This window comes from Dasypus novemcinctus, chromosome 2 (assembly GCF_030445035.2).
Source record: "Dasypus novemcinctus isolate mDasNov1 chromosome 2, mDasNov1.1.hap2, whole genome shotgun sequence".
In the NCBI taxonomy this organism is placed as follows: Eukaryota; Metazoa; Chordata; class Mammalia; order Cingulata; family Dasypodidae; genus Dasypus; species Dasypus novemcinctus.
In genome coordinates, this window is record NC_080674.1 from 193,941,264 (window position 1) to 193,955,994 (window position 14,731).

Consider the following 14,731-nt stretch of genomic DNA (forward strand, 5'->3'; position numbering starts at 1 on the left):
TGAATTCATAAATTTACTCCATTTTTTAAATAATAGCCAAAATTCCACCTGATTGATGCTCATTTGGCACATTCTTCTAAATTCTGGTCTCTAAACTGTATCCTGAGTTAGGATCAAAGTAATGCAGCATTCAAGCTTTAAATGACTAAATTTAAACTGCCAAAAAAGTCATGAGGTTGTCTGCACAGCACAGACAGTATTTTCCATCACTTGCAAAAAGTTACATTTGACATGTCAAGAAGAGAGAATATAATCCCACAGCAGCAGACATTTAAAATAAGACAGCCATAGGATTCATGCAAAATATATTAAATATTCCCAATGAGCAAAATGAACACGAACTGATTTTTCAAGGATGATGCTCCAAATTATCCTATCTGCATCCTTTGGAAATTTAAAGATCCTGGAATAGCGTCTTCCATGGGGACATCTTGAAAGATATTATTTTGATTTCAGTGAATGACATGAATGAACTGCCAGTCTGTGCTACTTTGATGGTGTTTTACAGAGTGTGGTAATTTCGTTCTTTAGATTTGCAGAATTTATAAAGAAAGAAAATTACATCCTGAACACCCAAGACAAGGACAATTCCTCCAATGAAACTGGCTGCATCAAAGGTAGACTTCCGTGCAGGTTGTAAGGCTGGAGTCACAGTGGTATTTGTTGTACCTGATGTAGGGACTGTGGGGGAAGCTGTAGTACAGGAAGGCAAAGCCGTTGTGATTTTAGCTGTAGAATTGGTTGGCAGCGGAAGGGAAGTAGGAGCAGAACAGAATTCTGTGCCATTCACCGCATGGCAATCACTAACTGTTGAATTATGTGAACAGTAGCTCTTATCTTCTTTACATTCTATCCAGAAGCAGGTAGTATTAGCAACGCTAGCATTAACACAGGATAAGCAGTTGTTACAGCTTTCACAGGTTCCTGATGCTGAAGCGGTGGCTGGAATAGTGGCCGGAGCAGGGGTCGTCGAGGACTTCAGGGTTTTGTTGGTGGGGGGCGGTAAAGAGGGTTTCAGCGTGGCTGGAATGACGGTGGTGTTCAGAGCCATGGCCTTCACACAGACCGCGGCCAGCGAAGTGGCGGCCCAAAGCAGCCGACCACAGAGCCCCGACATCGCTTCCTCGCTTCCTCGGCGCTGGTGCTCGGGCGAAAGCTGCGGCCAACACTTCCTCGGTCCCCTGCGGCGCAGCCTCTCAGACTCCGCTCCACTCCCTCCTCCACCCCGCCACCCTCGGGTGCCGCCCTGTGTTAGTTTTACTCACTATAATGTGTTACCTCAACTCTATCCATTTCCAGATTCATGTTAATTAAAACTTCTACATATTTTAAGCATTAGTACCCCTTCTCAGCCCTTCTCATGTCTCTTGAAAACCTAGTCTCCAGATTTTAATTTCCTGGGCTTATTCCTCATATTTGGTTCAGATTAGTGAGATCATGCAATATTTGTCCTTTTGTGTCGGACTTATCTTGCTGCCTTTTTTTTTTTTTATCAGTAATGGAAATTGTAATTATCAAATGTTTTTTCTTCATCTTTTGAAATGATTATATAGTTTTCTGTTTTTAATTTGTTAATGTGGTGAATTCAGCTCTTTGATGCTTGAATATGAACTCAAACATGCATTCCAGGCATAAACCACAATTGACTTGTTAGTAATGTATTATTCTTTATATATTGTTGGTTTCAATTACTAAAATTTTATTTAGAGTTTTTTGCATCTGTGTTCATGAAGATATTGGTCTGTAGTTTCCTTTACTTTTAATATCTAAATCTGGTTTTGGTATCAGGGCAATACTAGTCTTGTACAATGATTTGGGAAAAGTGTTCCCTCATCTTCAAATCTCTGAGACTGGCACAAAGTAGGTTCTCACTGAATATTCCAAAGGTAATTTGAAAGGGGGAAAATGAATTACTGTGAATTAAATATATAGATATTGTGCTCAGGAAAAAGTGTAATATAAAGAAAAAATCATTAGCAAATATTATGCCACCTACAAGATGCAAGTATGATTGATATTGTTCCTTTAATCTTCACTGCAACCCCTGAGGGGTTCAGTGTCCCTATTTACATGTGAAGAGTAACCACCTGCCTGTGGTTACTTAACTATATAGAGTTGGTGTAAACTAAATCCACCTTCTGCCTTCTTCCTTCCCAACCTCAGGCAAGCATCAATCTTTCCTCATATGGAAGCCATCTCTGTTGGCTGCTGTGTGGCTCTGGAAAGAAACTTACGTAGACTAAAGGCAAGTGGAAATCCTGATCCCTTCTGTGCATCACTCTTGGTGAGGAAAGGTATGGTTGCTTGCAAGGAGGAGTCTATGCTGTCTGCTTGCAAGGGGGGCTCTATGTTGTATGTGTCTGGGAATGTGGGGACTCTTTGCAAATGGGTTTCCCCCCCTGATCTCCAGTACACTGGACAAAAGATAATTGAAGTCTCATGTCCCCCAAATGCTGGTTTATAATGGACATAGGGCCTCAATAAGCCTGTAAACTGATGTGTCATGGTAAAAATAAGTGTCTGATCATTTATGTTGAAGAAGAAAATGGTCCCACCTTCATAGTCCAAGAAGATTCCTACACGTGTAGGTGGGGTTCTTGGGGAAAAGTAGATTGTATCAGGGTTCAATGAGAAATACTGATTTCCTATGTTCTTTCCAATGACCCAGTACCCATTATTGGGAGACATAATCATGTTCTCCATTGTCCTATCAATGTCATCCAGGCACACACCCAAACACCACCCTACCTTTTGACCCACATCCACTTCCCAGTAATGTTTTCCCTCAGAGAAACCCTGAGAAGCCACCACAGCCATGTTCTTGAATCTCCTTCCTGAGATTGGCACCGTTTGAGGAACAGCCATATAGGTTACTGTTCTCAGATCAGAAGAAATGTAGAGCTGGGGGTGAGCTGTGTTTGGGTCAAGAGTCACTTCCACTGGGAGAAAGAGGGAGAAAGAAAGAAAGCATGAGTTATGAGGAAGAGATGGGGCTATGCCTGGATCCAGAGGTCACCCCATTCTGCCCCAGACTGGCTCAGATTTGGGTCAGGTGAAGTTCAGAGCCAGTCTCCATCAGACACCATGACTTGGAGATATCTCAACTACGATTTAATAATTTTCTGTAGAGCACCCCAACAGAACCACTGTCCTTTCACAAAAACCCCTTTTGCAGATTTGTCATCTGTGGGCCAGATGTGCCTCATTGTCACTCAGCAGCCCAATATCTGTCACTGGTCACCTCCCTCTCCCTCACCCACTGAAGGATCTATGCCACAGTCAACATTTTCAGATATTAGTACCTGGGTATTTCCGGGCATCTCTCCATTCTGAAAATGAGCAAGGCTGCTGGTCAGTGTTCACATTGAGAGGAGATGGCAGGAAGATTAGAAAGACCAAGGGTGGCTGCTGTTTTAGGCTGTCAGGGACCCACCTGAGATCTGATAAAAACTATGAATCCTCTTTACACAATGTAACATTTGCAGGCAGTTTCAGAGACCCCTAACCCTTGCAGCCCACCACAATTTTGCTTCCTCAGAATCCCATGGGCTTCAAGTTATAAGAATCCACAAACTAGGGACATGGAAGGGATAGATACATGGGGGGAGAGGGGAGAGCGTCTCTCACCAGCCTGTGGTTGCTGCTTTCTCCAGTCTGAAATGAAGAGAACACAGAAGAAGCTGAAATCATGGAACAGGACCCAGAGGAGTATGTGGCAGGAAAATTCTGCATATGATAACACTTTTAGGCAGTTTTTCCTGTAATTTCCATGAAGCAAAATGCAGAATACTGAGTGGCTGATTCAGAATCTAGATAAAGGCTGAAAGCATAGGACCAGGGCAAAAGGTGAAGAGGACATCCAACAGGTTCTTAACCATTCCAGGACCATCTCTAGAACAGTTCACAAACTCCATACCCACAAATGCACCAATATTTATTTATTGCACAATTTAACAGGGAATTTTAGGAGTTTTCTAGACTTTCATGCCCATCTTAACCACACTGATCCTAATGATCATTTCAGAGTTAATGGATGAGGAGAGCAAGCCAGATTTTCCCTTTTGCTTGCCCTTGTTTTCTGTCCAGTCTGGAACCAGAAAGCATGCAGATGGCTTAAACAATGGAACAGGGAGAGACCTAGGAGAAATGAGTATGTGGATGGCTCCAAATATGATAAAGACACTTACCCAATTCTGCCTGGTGCTCCTCTGAAACAGAAAAGGAATATTCAGTGATTGTTTTATGCAGATTTCCTGGAATTTCCATAACCAAAATGCAGAATACTCAGGGGCTGATTCAGAGTCTAGATAAAGGTTCAAAGTTTCAGACCAAGGAGACAGTTGAGGAGGACACCCAACAGGATCTTTACCATTCAGAGACAGCTCCCTAGAATAGTTCACAAAATCTACAATTTCTCTCACCACCAAATGCACCAACATGCTAATTTTACAGAAAATTTTAGATTTCTAGACTTTGATGCTTATCTTAACCACACTACTCCTGATCATCAATTCATACATAAAGGATTGAAAGAGCAAACCAGCTTCTTTCCTTGGCTTGCCCATGCTTTCTGTCCAGTCTGGAACCAGAAAACATGCAGATGGCTTAAACTATGGAACAGGGAGAGACTCAAGAGAAGTGAGTGAATGGATGGCTCTGAACATGATAGGACTCTTACCCAATTCTGCCTGGTATTTCTCTGAAACAGAAAAGGAATAATCAGTGGTTGTTTTATGCAGATTTCCTGGAATTTCCATGAAAAAAAAATGCAGAATAGTCAGTGGCTGATTCAGAATCTAGATAAGGGCTCAAAGTGTCAGACCAAGGAGAAAGTTGAGGAGGACATTCAACAGGTTCTTTACTATTCTGGGGCCACATCACTAGAACAGTTCACAAAATCTACAGTTTCTCTCACCACCAAATGCACCAACATGTTAATTTTACAGACAATTTCAGGAGATTTCCAAACTTTGATGCCATTTTAACCACACTGATCCTGATGATCATTTCAGAGTTAATAGATGGGGAGAGCAAACCAGTTTCTCTCCTTGGCTTGCCCTTGATTTCTGTTCAGTCTGGAACCAGAAAACATACAGACAGCTTAAACTATGGAATAGGGAGAAATCCAGGAGAAGTGAGTGTATGGATAGCTCCAAACATGATAAAACACTTACCCAATTCTGCCTGGACTTCCCCTGAAACAGAAAAGGAATATTCAGTGATTGTTTTATGCAGTTTTTCTTGGAATAGCCATGAAAAAAGTGCAGAATATTCAGTGACTAATACAAATCTAAATAAAGGCCCAAAACATCAGACCATGTGGTAAGTTGAGGAGGACACTCAACAGGTTCTTTACCATTCTGGGGCCACATCACTAGAACAGTCCACAAAATCTACAGTTTCTCACCACTAAATGCACCAACATGCCAATTTTACAGACAATTTTAGGAGATTTCCAGACTTTTTGATGCCCATCTTAACCACGCTGATGCTTATGATCAATTCAGAATTAATGGATGGGGAAAGCAAATCAGCTTCACTTCTTGGCTTCCTCATGCTTTCTATCCAGTCTGGAACCAGAAAACCTGTGGATGCTTAAACTATGGAACAGGGAGAGACCCAGGAGAAGTGAATGTTTGGATAGCTCCGAACATGATAAGATACTTACCTAATTCTGCCTTGTGTTTCCCTGAAACAGAAAAGGAATATTCAATTATTGGCACAAGCTTGTGCAGCGTACATACACAACCAAGGTTCCTTGCTCAGTTGGGACAAACTGTGGAGTCTACATGACCTAAGATCTCCTAGAATTCTCCTTTGTACCTCCCTATCCCCTGCCCCAATATATATAGCATCTCTATATGGAGAAAAAACCAAGCAATCAGGATAGGCTTACTGAAAAGAATTTCTGCAATCTAGGAGTCTGCTGAGATTGGGGTTACTGGAAAATGTGGCAGCTGGGAGAGGGAGATGGGATTATGGCATGCATTCTAAATGAAGAAGTATTGTCCCCAGGAGGCAAAAATTGATAATTGACAGTGAAAATTCTTAGTGAGACTGGGTAAATTTTTTGTCTCATTGTCAATCTTTTTTTTTAATTATCCCTGCCCCCTTGCAGCTTGCTTGCTGTCTGTTCTCTGTGTCCATTCACTGTGCACTCTTCTGTGTTTTTGTCTGTCTCCCTTTTTTTGTTGCATCACCTTGCTGAGTTGGCTCTCTGTGGTGCTTATGGGCTGGGGTCTCTCTGCAGTATGCAGGCAAGCCTGTCTTCACAAGAAAGCTTAGGACATGAACCCAAGGCCTCCCATATGGTAGACAGGAGCCCAACTAATTGAGCCACAGCCACTTCCTGTCAATCATTTTTATTTCTTCCTTTATAAAGCCTTTCCAACCATGTGGAAACTTTTACTGGGGTTTTAGTGTAGCTGTAAGAAATTGATATAAGCTCTAAGTATACCAAAAACCATTCTTTGTCTAATTCTCAGTCCTATGTGGAGTATCAGAAGGGTCTGGAAGGGGCTGGCATTTCCTAAGGAAGCATTTCAGAAAGAGGATGAGGACTGTGGGCTGTGATCCAGGTGGTGGGCCCCCGGTCCAGGGCTGGGGAATCAATCAGAGAGGTACGTGGGAGCAACCCTGATCCCAGCCCTGCTGAAACCAGGAGTAAGCCACAGGCTCATGTGTGTCTATTTCACTTACTGTTGTACTTGAAGAAAAAAATTATCCATCCGATAATGGAAATACATAGGCCAAAGCAGAGTGATCCCAGTAAAATAGTAGGCAAGCGCCAAGGTGAAGGCTGGAAAAATGTTTCTGTAAAACAACCCAACAGACTCCTTAATAATTGTTGAACAGTGAAGGCAATCTGATTTGCATTTAAAGAATCCTCTTGGACCTCAAGGTGTAAAGGATCTTTTTCTGTGCTTTCTTCTAAAGGAACCAAGAGAGTCTACAACTGCAAGCAAGAGATTTCCATTCAAGAGACATGGGGGTGTCTAAGCCCCTAGTGAATTTAGATAGAGGTGGAGTAGTCATTGCCACCCCAAGGTCCTCAGGATGGAGGAATAAAATGTGGATTAGAGTGGACTTACTGGTATTCTACTATAGAATTATTGTGACTCTAGCAAAGGAAGAAAATGTATCGTTCATGTGGAGACAGCAGCTATATGAGTTGCTGAAGGCAGGGAGAGGAAAAAAGATGTGTTATATTGGGGCATTTTGGGGACATGGAGGTGTTCTGAATGATATTGCAGGGCAGATGCAGGACATTGTATATCCTGCCATAACCCACTGAATGGACTGGGAGAGAGTGTAAACAAAAACATAAAGTATAATCCATGTTGTATATCAATGCTTCAAAATGTACTCATCAAATGCAATGAATGTACCACACTAATGAAAGAAGTTGTCGATGTGGGAGGAATGGGGGGTGTGGGGTGTGTGGTATATGGGAACCTCTTATATTTTTTAAGGTAACATTTTGTGTGATCTATGTATCTTTAAAAAAAGGTAAAAATCAGTTTACAAAAAAATATACATATATCTATGTATGTATTAAAAAAAACTGCATAAGTCTTCTGAATAAGTCTTGATCTATGTAGATTTTATTTTTATCTAAAGTATGATAGAGATTTGATTTTTCTTCCAAATAAGTAACAACTGTGCCTGCATCATTTATTGAATCCACTTTCTTTTATACACTTTACACATGATGGCACCTCTATCTAATATCAAGTTTCTGTTCAGCCTTGGATTTGCTTTTGGGCTTTCTGTTCTGTGACATTGGTCCACTTATCTATATCTGTGCCAACACTGGGATATGTCTTGATACATATAAATACACACACATACATTTATGTATTAGATTAAGCTTCTCAGCTCTTCTTATTCAACCATGCTTTGGCAAGTCTTGGTCATTTGCACTTCCACATATATGTTGAAATTGATTTGTTAAGTTCTAAGGAAACTCTGCTCAGACTTTGAGTGGAATTGTATTGAATATACAGGTCAATTCTGGGATTCATTTTATCCAGATAATATCATGTCTGTCCTCATATTTCAGTTTCCATAATATCTTTTAATAAAGTTTTACAATGGCTTTCAATAAGAGCTTGCAAATATTTTATTGTTTAGTTAACATAATTTTTATTATTGCATAAGGTATGTTGATTTATCTATCTTTGTGCATATATAGAAATGCAATGTATATTAGTCTTATTACAATGAATATGATGAATTCTTTTGTGAACTAAAGAATATGGATTTATTTTGACTTCCAGTGTTTAACATCATATAGCTGTGAACAATGACCATTTTATTTCCTCCTTTCAAAAAGTATAACTCCTTTTTCATTTTCTTTCCTTATTGCAACTTTTATTACTCCAATATAATATTGCATAGAAATGTTCGATGTAGGCAGCCTTAAGTTCCTAATTTTAAATGACATATCATTATGTATGATATATGCTACAGGTTTTTAATATTTAAATAGCATGTCATTATGTATGATATTTGTTCTAGGTATTTTAGATATCTTTTTATGAGATTAAGGAGATTTGTTTTTATTTCTATATCCATAAGAATATCTCTTCTATTACTAGATTGACAAGAGTTTTATTAATGGATCTTGAAATTTGTCTATGCTTTCTCTATAGCCATTGAGAAAATTCTAGTTTTTCTCCTTTAATTCATTAAGGTAATAATTACATTAACATATATTCCAGTGTTGAACTAACCATTTATCCTAGGATAAGTTCCAATTGGTCATGATGAATTATGGTATTTACACATGTGTGAATTGGGTTTACAAAACTTATAATAGGAATTTTACATCTATGACTTTGAGTAAGCTTGGCCAGTATATTTCCTTTTACAAACTGCCCTTGTCTATATTGGTATCAAAATTATGTTAACCTTAGCAAATAAGTTTAACATACCCTGTTTTAGAATTTTCAGTTTCATTGAATGCAGTTTTCTGAAAAACTTGAATTTTGGCAAAGTAATGTGGCACTGGTGTCTTCTTTGTGAAAAGAATTTTAAATAATGATTTAATTCCTTTAGTGATTATAGAGCTAGTCAAATAGTTTATTTTCCCTTTAGTCACATTTTGTATTTTATATTTTTCTAGGAAATTTCATCACTCTCAAATATAAGGACTGTAATGGAATTAGAATGCTTAAATATTATGGGGATGACCAGATCCTGGGCTGCCAGAAGCCAAGTAGCAGCACTAATAGCCAAAGAAAAGGTAGGCATGACTATCACAAACCATAAATTTGTACATGCACAGCAGCACTCCATCATATAATGGGAGTAGTATAGACAAAATAAGGCTCAAGCAGGACCTGGAGGCACAAGAAAGTTACTTGAGTGTGGCAAATTTGAGATTATTTATGAATTCCAAAAAAGAGAGAGATGTTTGCAAACTGGTATGTTTCTCTGGGCATAATAATCCTTTGATTTTATTAGATTCAGCTGAGGCATCTGATTAAACTATATTAAGATTAGGGCTTTGATTCAACCACATCATTAGAGTGGGACTAAGCATTGAGCCCCAGAGCAGTTGGTGGGCTGATGAAACAAGACTCTCACATGGAAATAGAGGCACAAAGAAGATACACAGAGCAAGACAGACAGCTCATTAGACATGGCAGATGCTCTGGGAAGAGAGATGAGCCTGATAGTCTACAGCTGATGTTGTGAAGAGAATAGAGCAGCTGAACCCTGGAAAGAAACATGCCCTGAGGAGAGATGAGCCTTATGCCAGCCTATAGTTGAAAGCAGAAGAACCTGTGACAGGAAGACTTAAGAGATAGAAGGAAGGCCAAACCCTTGCAAACATCACCTGCCATCTTGCTTCAATACATGGCAAATGCTTTGGGTGAGAAAGTACCTCTTATGGTACTTGGAGTTGAACTCTTTAGGCCTTGTGACTGTAAGTTTCTACCCCAAATAAATACCCTTTATAAAACCCAACGGAGTTTAGGTACTTTTCATCAGCACTTTGGCTGACTAATTAAATGAGGAAGAAACCCAAATATACATGGCCACCACTCCTGCCACATTGCCAGTTAGTAATAGATCCTTACTATGATCATGTGACCAGTTACAGAAATGAAGACTGTACTGGCCACAAATATATCTTCCTTGTTTTGTTATGAGTATGTTTGTATATATACATAAAATGAATATCTTTGCTTTTTTCCCTGTCTTATCCCTTTATCATCTGACATAAGTTGTATTAATTTCATGACATAATATTTAAGGGTGTAGTTTAAGAATGAATATTACCCAAGGACCAGTACCCTATTCTGGAGGAGTTTAGTGCATTTCTGGTTGTATGCAGGACAGTTGAGTATTGTTAGGTAGGAAAAAATGTCCGTAATTTCTTTTATTTAGAGAATAAATATTATTTAAGGTGATATGTATAGCTTCCAAGTTGACAAGGGGTGGACAAGGATGGTTAAGCTGTGTAAACTTGGCAAGGTAATGGTGGGTGATTGAAATGATTGAGCAGGTACTGGGCTAATTTTAATGCAAGGACATTTCATGGACTTTCTTCATTGGTGAGTTGATTACATCTCTGGCTGATTACATCTACAATCAACTGAGTAGACCCTATTCAGCAATTAGTGACATTTCATCCAATAAATTGAGGACCTTATAAGGAAAACTGATTTCAGAATTAAGAGAAAGAAATCCAATCTCTACTTCAGACAGACAGCATCTCCTGGTGTTCATCAGAATATTTGGCTTGCAGCCTGCCCTCCAGAATTCGGACTAGTATATCCCAACAGTTGTGTGAGACAATTTTATAAAATCTCATAGTCCTTACAGATATCTCCTGTTGATTCTGATTCCCTAGAGACCCCTGAATAATACAAGGTATATAAATACACATTTCCTCCCCACCAAGATGGCTTCCTTGTCTGTCTGCTCATTGTTTCCACTGTTTGTCTGCTTGTTGTTTCTGGTCATTGTGTTTGCTCATTGTGTCTGCTTGTTGTCTGCCTGTCTTCTTTAGGAGGCACTGGGAACCAAACCTGGGACTTCCCATGTGGGAGACAGGTGCCCAATGCTTGAATGGCATCCACTACCTTCTTATTGTGTCAGCTCATTGCATCTCCTTGTCTTTTTTAGATGGCACCAGGAACTGAACCTGGGACATCCTTTGTAGTAGGTGGGTGCCCAACTGCTTGAGCCACATCCACTTCCCAAAATGTATATATATTTTACATTGTTACCATTTCTGGGTGAATTAAATTTTTATACTTATGAAGTAGCTATCTTTAATAATCGTCTTTTACTTAAAACTTGTTTTTTTCTTTTTTTGACAATATAATATACCTATTATGTTCTCCTTGGGTTAATATTTGTCTGGAATGTCTTTTTCAAGTTTTTCTTTTCAATGACTATCTCATATGTTTTACATTTTCCTCTTTTGAATTGCAGGAGTTGGAATATTTTAATCCAGTCCAATATCCTTTGTCTTTTCACTGGTAAATTAAGTCATTTTACATTGATCATGATTACTGACATATTTGGGTTTTCATTAATTATTCTATTGTTTTTTAAATCCTTCCTAAATTATCTTTATTTTTATTCTATTCTGTTTCATAGGTAGTAATTCAATGTTTTCTAAAAAATGGGTAAACTAATTTCCTTGGTTGTAAGTTAGCCTTCTTAAGTTTGTTATGTTCTGGGTGTACTATATGGGTGATTATATGTTGAAAGATGTATTTAATTCTATTCCACTGCAATAGTAGGTGATTCTGTTTCCACCTAATCAAAATTTTATGATTTTATTTTTTTAAAATGATTGAACTTTGACTTTTCAAAATGAATCATTAAAACTGGGCAATACTAAACAACAATCCTCAGATCCCCTTCTTCTCACCTCCTCCTGACCACTCACCTCCTATCCATATCTTGGATTCCACCATTAGGTTCTGGTCGACATTCTGGATGCAACATGATAGGTTCCTGGCATTTTCTTGGACCATAAGGTAGGTCTCCACATCAAACAGGCCTTGCTTGTTTGCATTCACTTTGGAATCTGAGGGCAAATCATGTCCCTGTGGTCCTTTCCACTTCACTGTGGGCTGGGGGAACCAACCCAAAGACTGGCAGCATAACTGGATTTCTCCATCAACATATTCCATGATAGAAACAATAGGAGTTGAGCCCAATGCTGTGGAGAAAACAGGGAAGGGATGAAAGCAGAGATAATATAGCAGACCTCAGCTGTTCTGATCCAGGTTCATCAAGCACAGAGATATTGTCGTTTCATTTCTTTTACACACATTTAACAAAAACACTACTGCTAGCACTTCCATGGTCTTTGTTCATTTAAGACTTACTCGGCAACTGCTATATACTTGGCTATTCTTAAGATTTAAACATGATGACATGAATAAGACAGAGCCCCTTCTATGAGGAACTCACTAACTAATGGTAGAAAAGTGCAAACAAATACATTGCATTTTGAAATTGTATCTGTGACATTGCACCCTGCTGTGTCTGATGAATAGTTTTGTAGGTAGACAAGGTGGGGAGAGACATTAGCATGCCAGGCAGAGGGACAAATACATACTATGGTGGGGCAGACATGCTGTAGTGTGTTCAAGGAGAATTTTGTATTTCTAGGCTTTGATTATAAAGAAGGCATGAGAGTGAGATCAGATCTGAGTGATGCACAGAAGCTGCCATGGGAACTGTGACTGCACTGTCCTCAGAGGTGTGAACTAATGCCCTGAAGGTACTGTAATCATGTAAGGCTCTTGAATGGTTTCTAGCAGGTAGGAGTTATGACCAGACCCACATCTTTGAGAACTTCCCTCCAGGAAGCAGCAGCAATGAAGGATCACAGGAACCCTTCATGAAGAGACTGGCCATCCAGTCTACCACTGAAGTCACTCAAGTGAGAGAAGAGAAGACCTGGACAACTAGGAGTCTATAAGATGGGGAGAGAGAGGAGCAGTAGCTATTTGGTACATAGATTCAACAGAACTAGCAGGAAGCCAAGGAAAGCTTTAGCCTGATATCTTAATTTCTGAATAGAAAGACAAGAGAGCAACCCTTACACGGGTGACCTCTATTTGATCTTTTGTTATTGCTCATCTTCATACGTCAGCCTCTAAACAAGTACATGGAGCCTAACAAATGTTTGTTGGGTGAATAAATGAAAGAAGAAATGATAGTGTAAACACAAATAATGGGGGGTGGGGATCATATAAGAGACTAGTCTCTACCTGTTTCCCTCAGAGTAAATTTATAAATCCTGGAAATAACAGGAGGCAAGCATGGGGGAACTCAGAAATGTGGAATAAGAAAGAAATTTCATACTGGAGAAGTAATACAGAAGCTGTGCATCTCATGATGCCCTATATGCTAAAGCAAAAGAATGCAGACCAGGTAAGCTTACTCCAGAAAAGAAAGAAGGGAAAACCGAGACAGATATACCCCTGCGTAAAGTTTGTCAAAGAGCACCATCTCCTGGAGAGTATGGAAATTGCATGGACAAAAACTGCTGTTAGGGCTTTCTACCCCACCCTAGGAGAAAACTTACACACCATTAGTGAGTCCCTGGCATGGTTTTGATAACTTAAACTGGGCAATTTTAAAGATTTAAGACAAGTTGAACCAAATATCAAAAAAAGTGCTATGAAAAAATAATAATAGGCAGGAGAGAGAAATTGGCCATTGGAGTAAATTCACCAACATTTTCAGATGCATAGACATCAGCAAAAACTTATAAGCCATGCTAGGAAATAGGAAGAGACAGCCCAGCCAAAAAAAAAAAACAAAACAAATATCTTGAAAAGACTCAGGATTTAAGACAATTAACCAATGATAATTACATAATTCTGCTAAATCAATTTAAACTATTGAAAGAAAATATGACTAAAGAGAAAAAGATATTAAGAAGGCACTGGGTGAGAATGAAGAACAATTTGAAAGTCTTCAAAGAAAAGTAATAGACCTAATGGGAATGAAGGACATGATAGATGGAGATTAAAAATACATCAAACTATAATCCATGCTGTGCAGAAGTGCTCCAAAATGTATCCATCAAATGCATTGAATGTATCACACTAATGAAAGATATTGTTGATGTGGGAGGAGTGGGGAGTGGGGTATATGGAAATGTCCTATGTTTTAATGTAAAATTTTGTGTGATCTATGTATCTTTAAAACAATAAAAAAAGATTAAAAATACATTAGCGGCATATAAGAGCAGATTTGAATTGCTCAAAGACAGAATTAGTGATTTTGAAGATGCAACAGCTGACCTGGAAAAGATAGGGAAAGAGAAAGAAAAGAGAATGCAAAAAAATGGAACAGGGTTTCAGGGAATTGAATGAAAATAAGAATCACAAAAACATTCACATTATAGGTGTCCCAGAAGAAGAAAATGGAAAAAGGGGCAGAAATAATATTTAAGGAAATAATGACCTAAAACTTCCTTACCCATAATCCAGGAAGGCCAACATACCTCAAACAGAATAAGTCCAAATAGACCTACCCTGAGATGCCTACTATTCAGAATAACAAATATCAGAGCTAAAGAGAGGATTCTGAAATCAGCAAGAGAAAAGAAAAACATCATATACATGGGAAACTTGATAAGATTCAGTACCTATCTCCCATCAGAACTCAAGGAGGAGAGAAGAAAGTGGTATGATGTATTTATGGTATTCAAAGAGAAAAACAGCCAGCCAAGAATACTTTA

The 14,731-nt window shown here is 38.9% G+C and overlaps 1 protein-coding gene and 1 pseudogene across 1 annotated transcript in view; both read right to left on the reverse strand.

Moving 5' to 3' along the window:
• Positions 1-502: 502 nt before the first annotated feature.
• On the reverse strand, positions 503-1,117 carry LOC101430663 (sialomucin core protein 24 pseudogene; annotated as a pseudogene).
• Positions 1,118-1,164: 47 nt separating this feature from the next.
• LOC101435454 (butyrophilin-like protein 3) overlaps positions 1,165-14,731 on the reverse strand; it is a 78,780-nt gene continuing 65,213 nt past the window's right edge. Inside the window, exons 3-11 of the mRNA XM_058283665.1 lie at positions 11,915-12,190; positions 6,700-6,813; positions 5,669-5,689; positions 5,175-5,195; positions 4,679-4,699; positions 4,188-4,208; positions 3,628-3,654; positions 3,303-3,329; positions 1,165-2,939 (exon numbers count right to left, since the gene is read on the reverse strand). Coding sequence (XP_058139648.1) covers positions 2,182-2,939; positions 3,303-3,329; positions 3,628-3,654; positions 4,188-4,208; positions 4,679-4,699; positions 5,175-5,195; positions 5,669-5,689; positions 6,700-6,813; positions 11,915-12,190 — 1,286 coding nt within the window. The 3' untranslated portion in view covers positions 1,165-2,181. The remainder of the gene's footprint in view (positions 2,940-3,302; positions 3,330-3,627; positions 3,655-4,187; positions 4,209-4,678; positions 4,700-5,174; positions 5,196-5,668; positions 5,690-6,699; positions 6,814-11,914; positions 12,191-14,731) is intronic.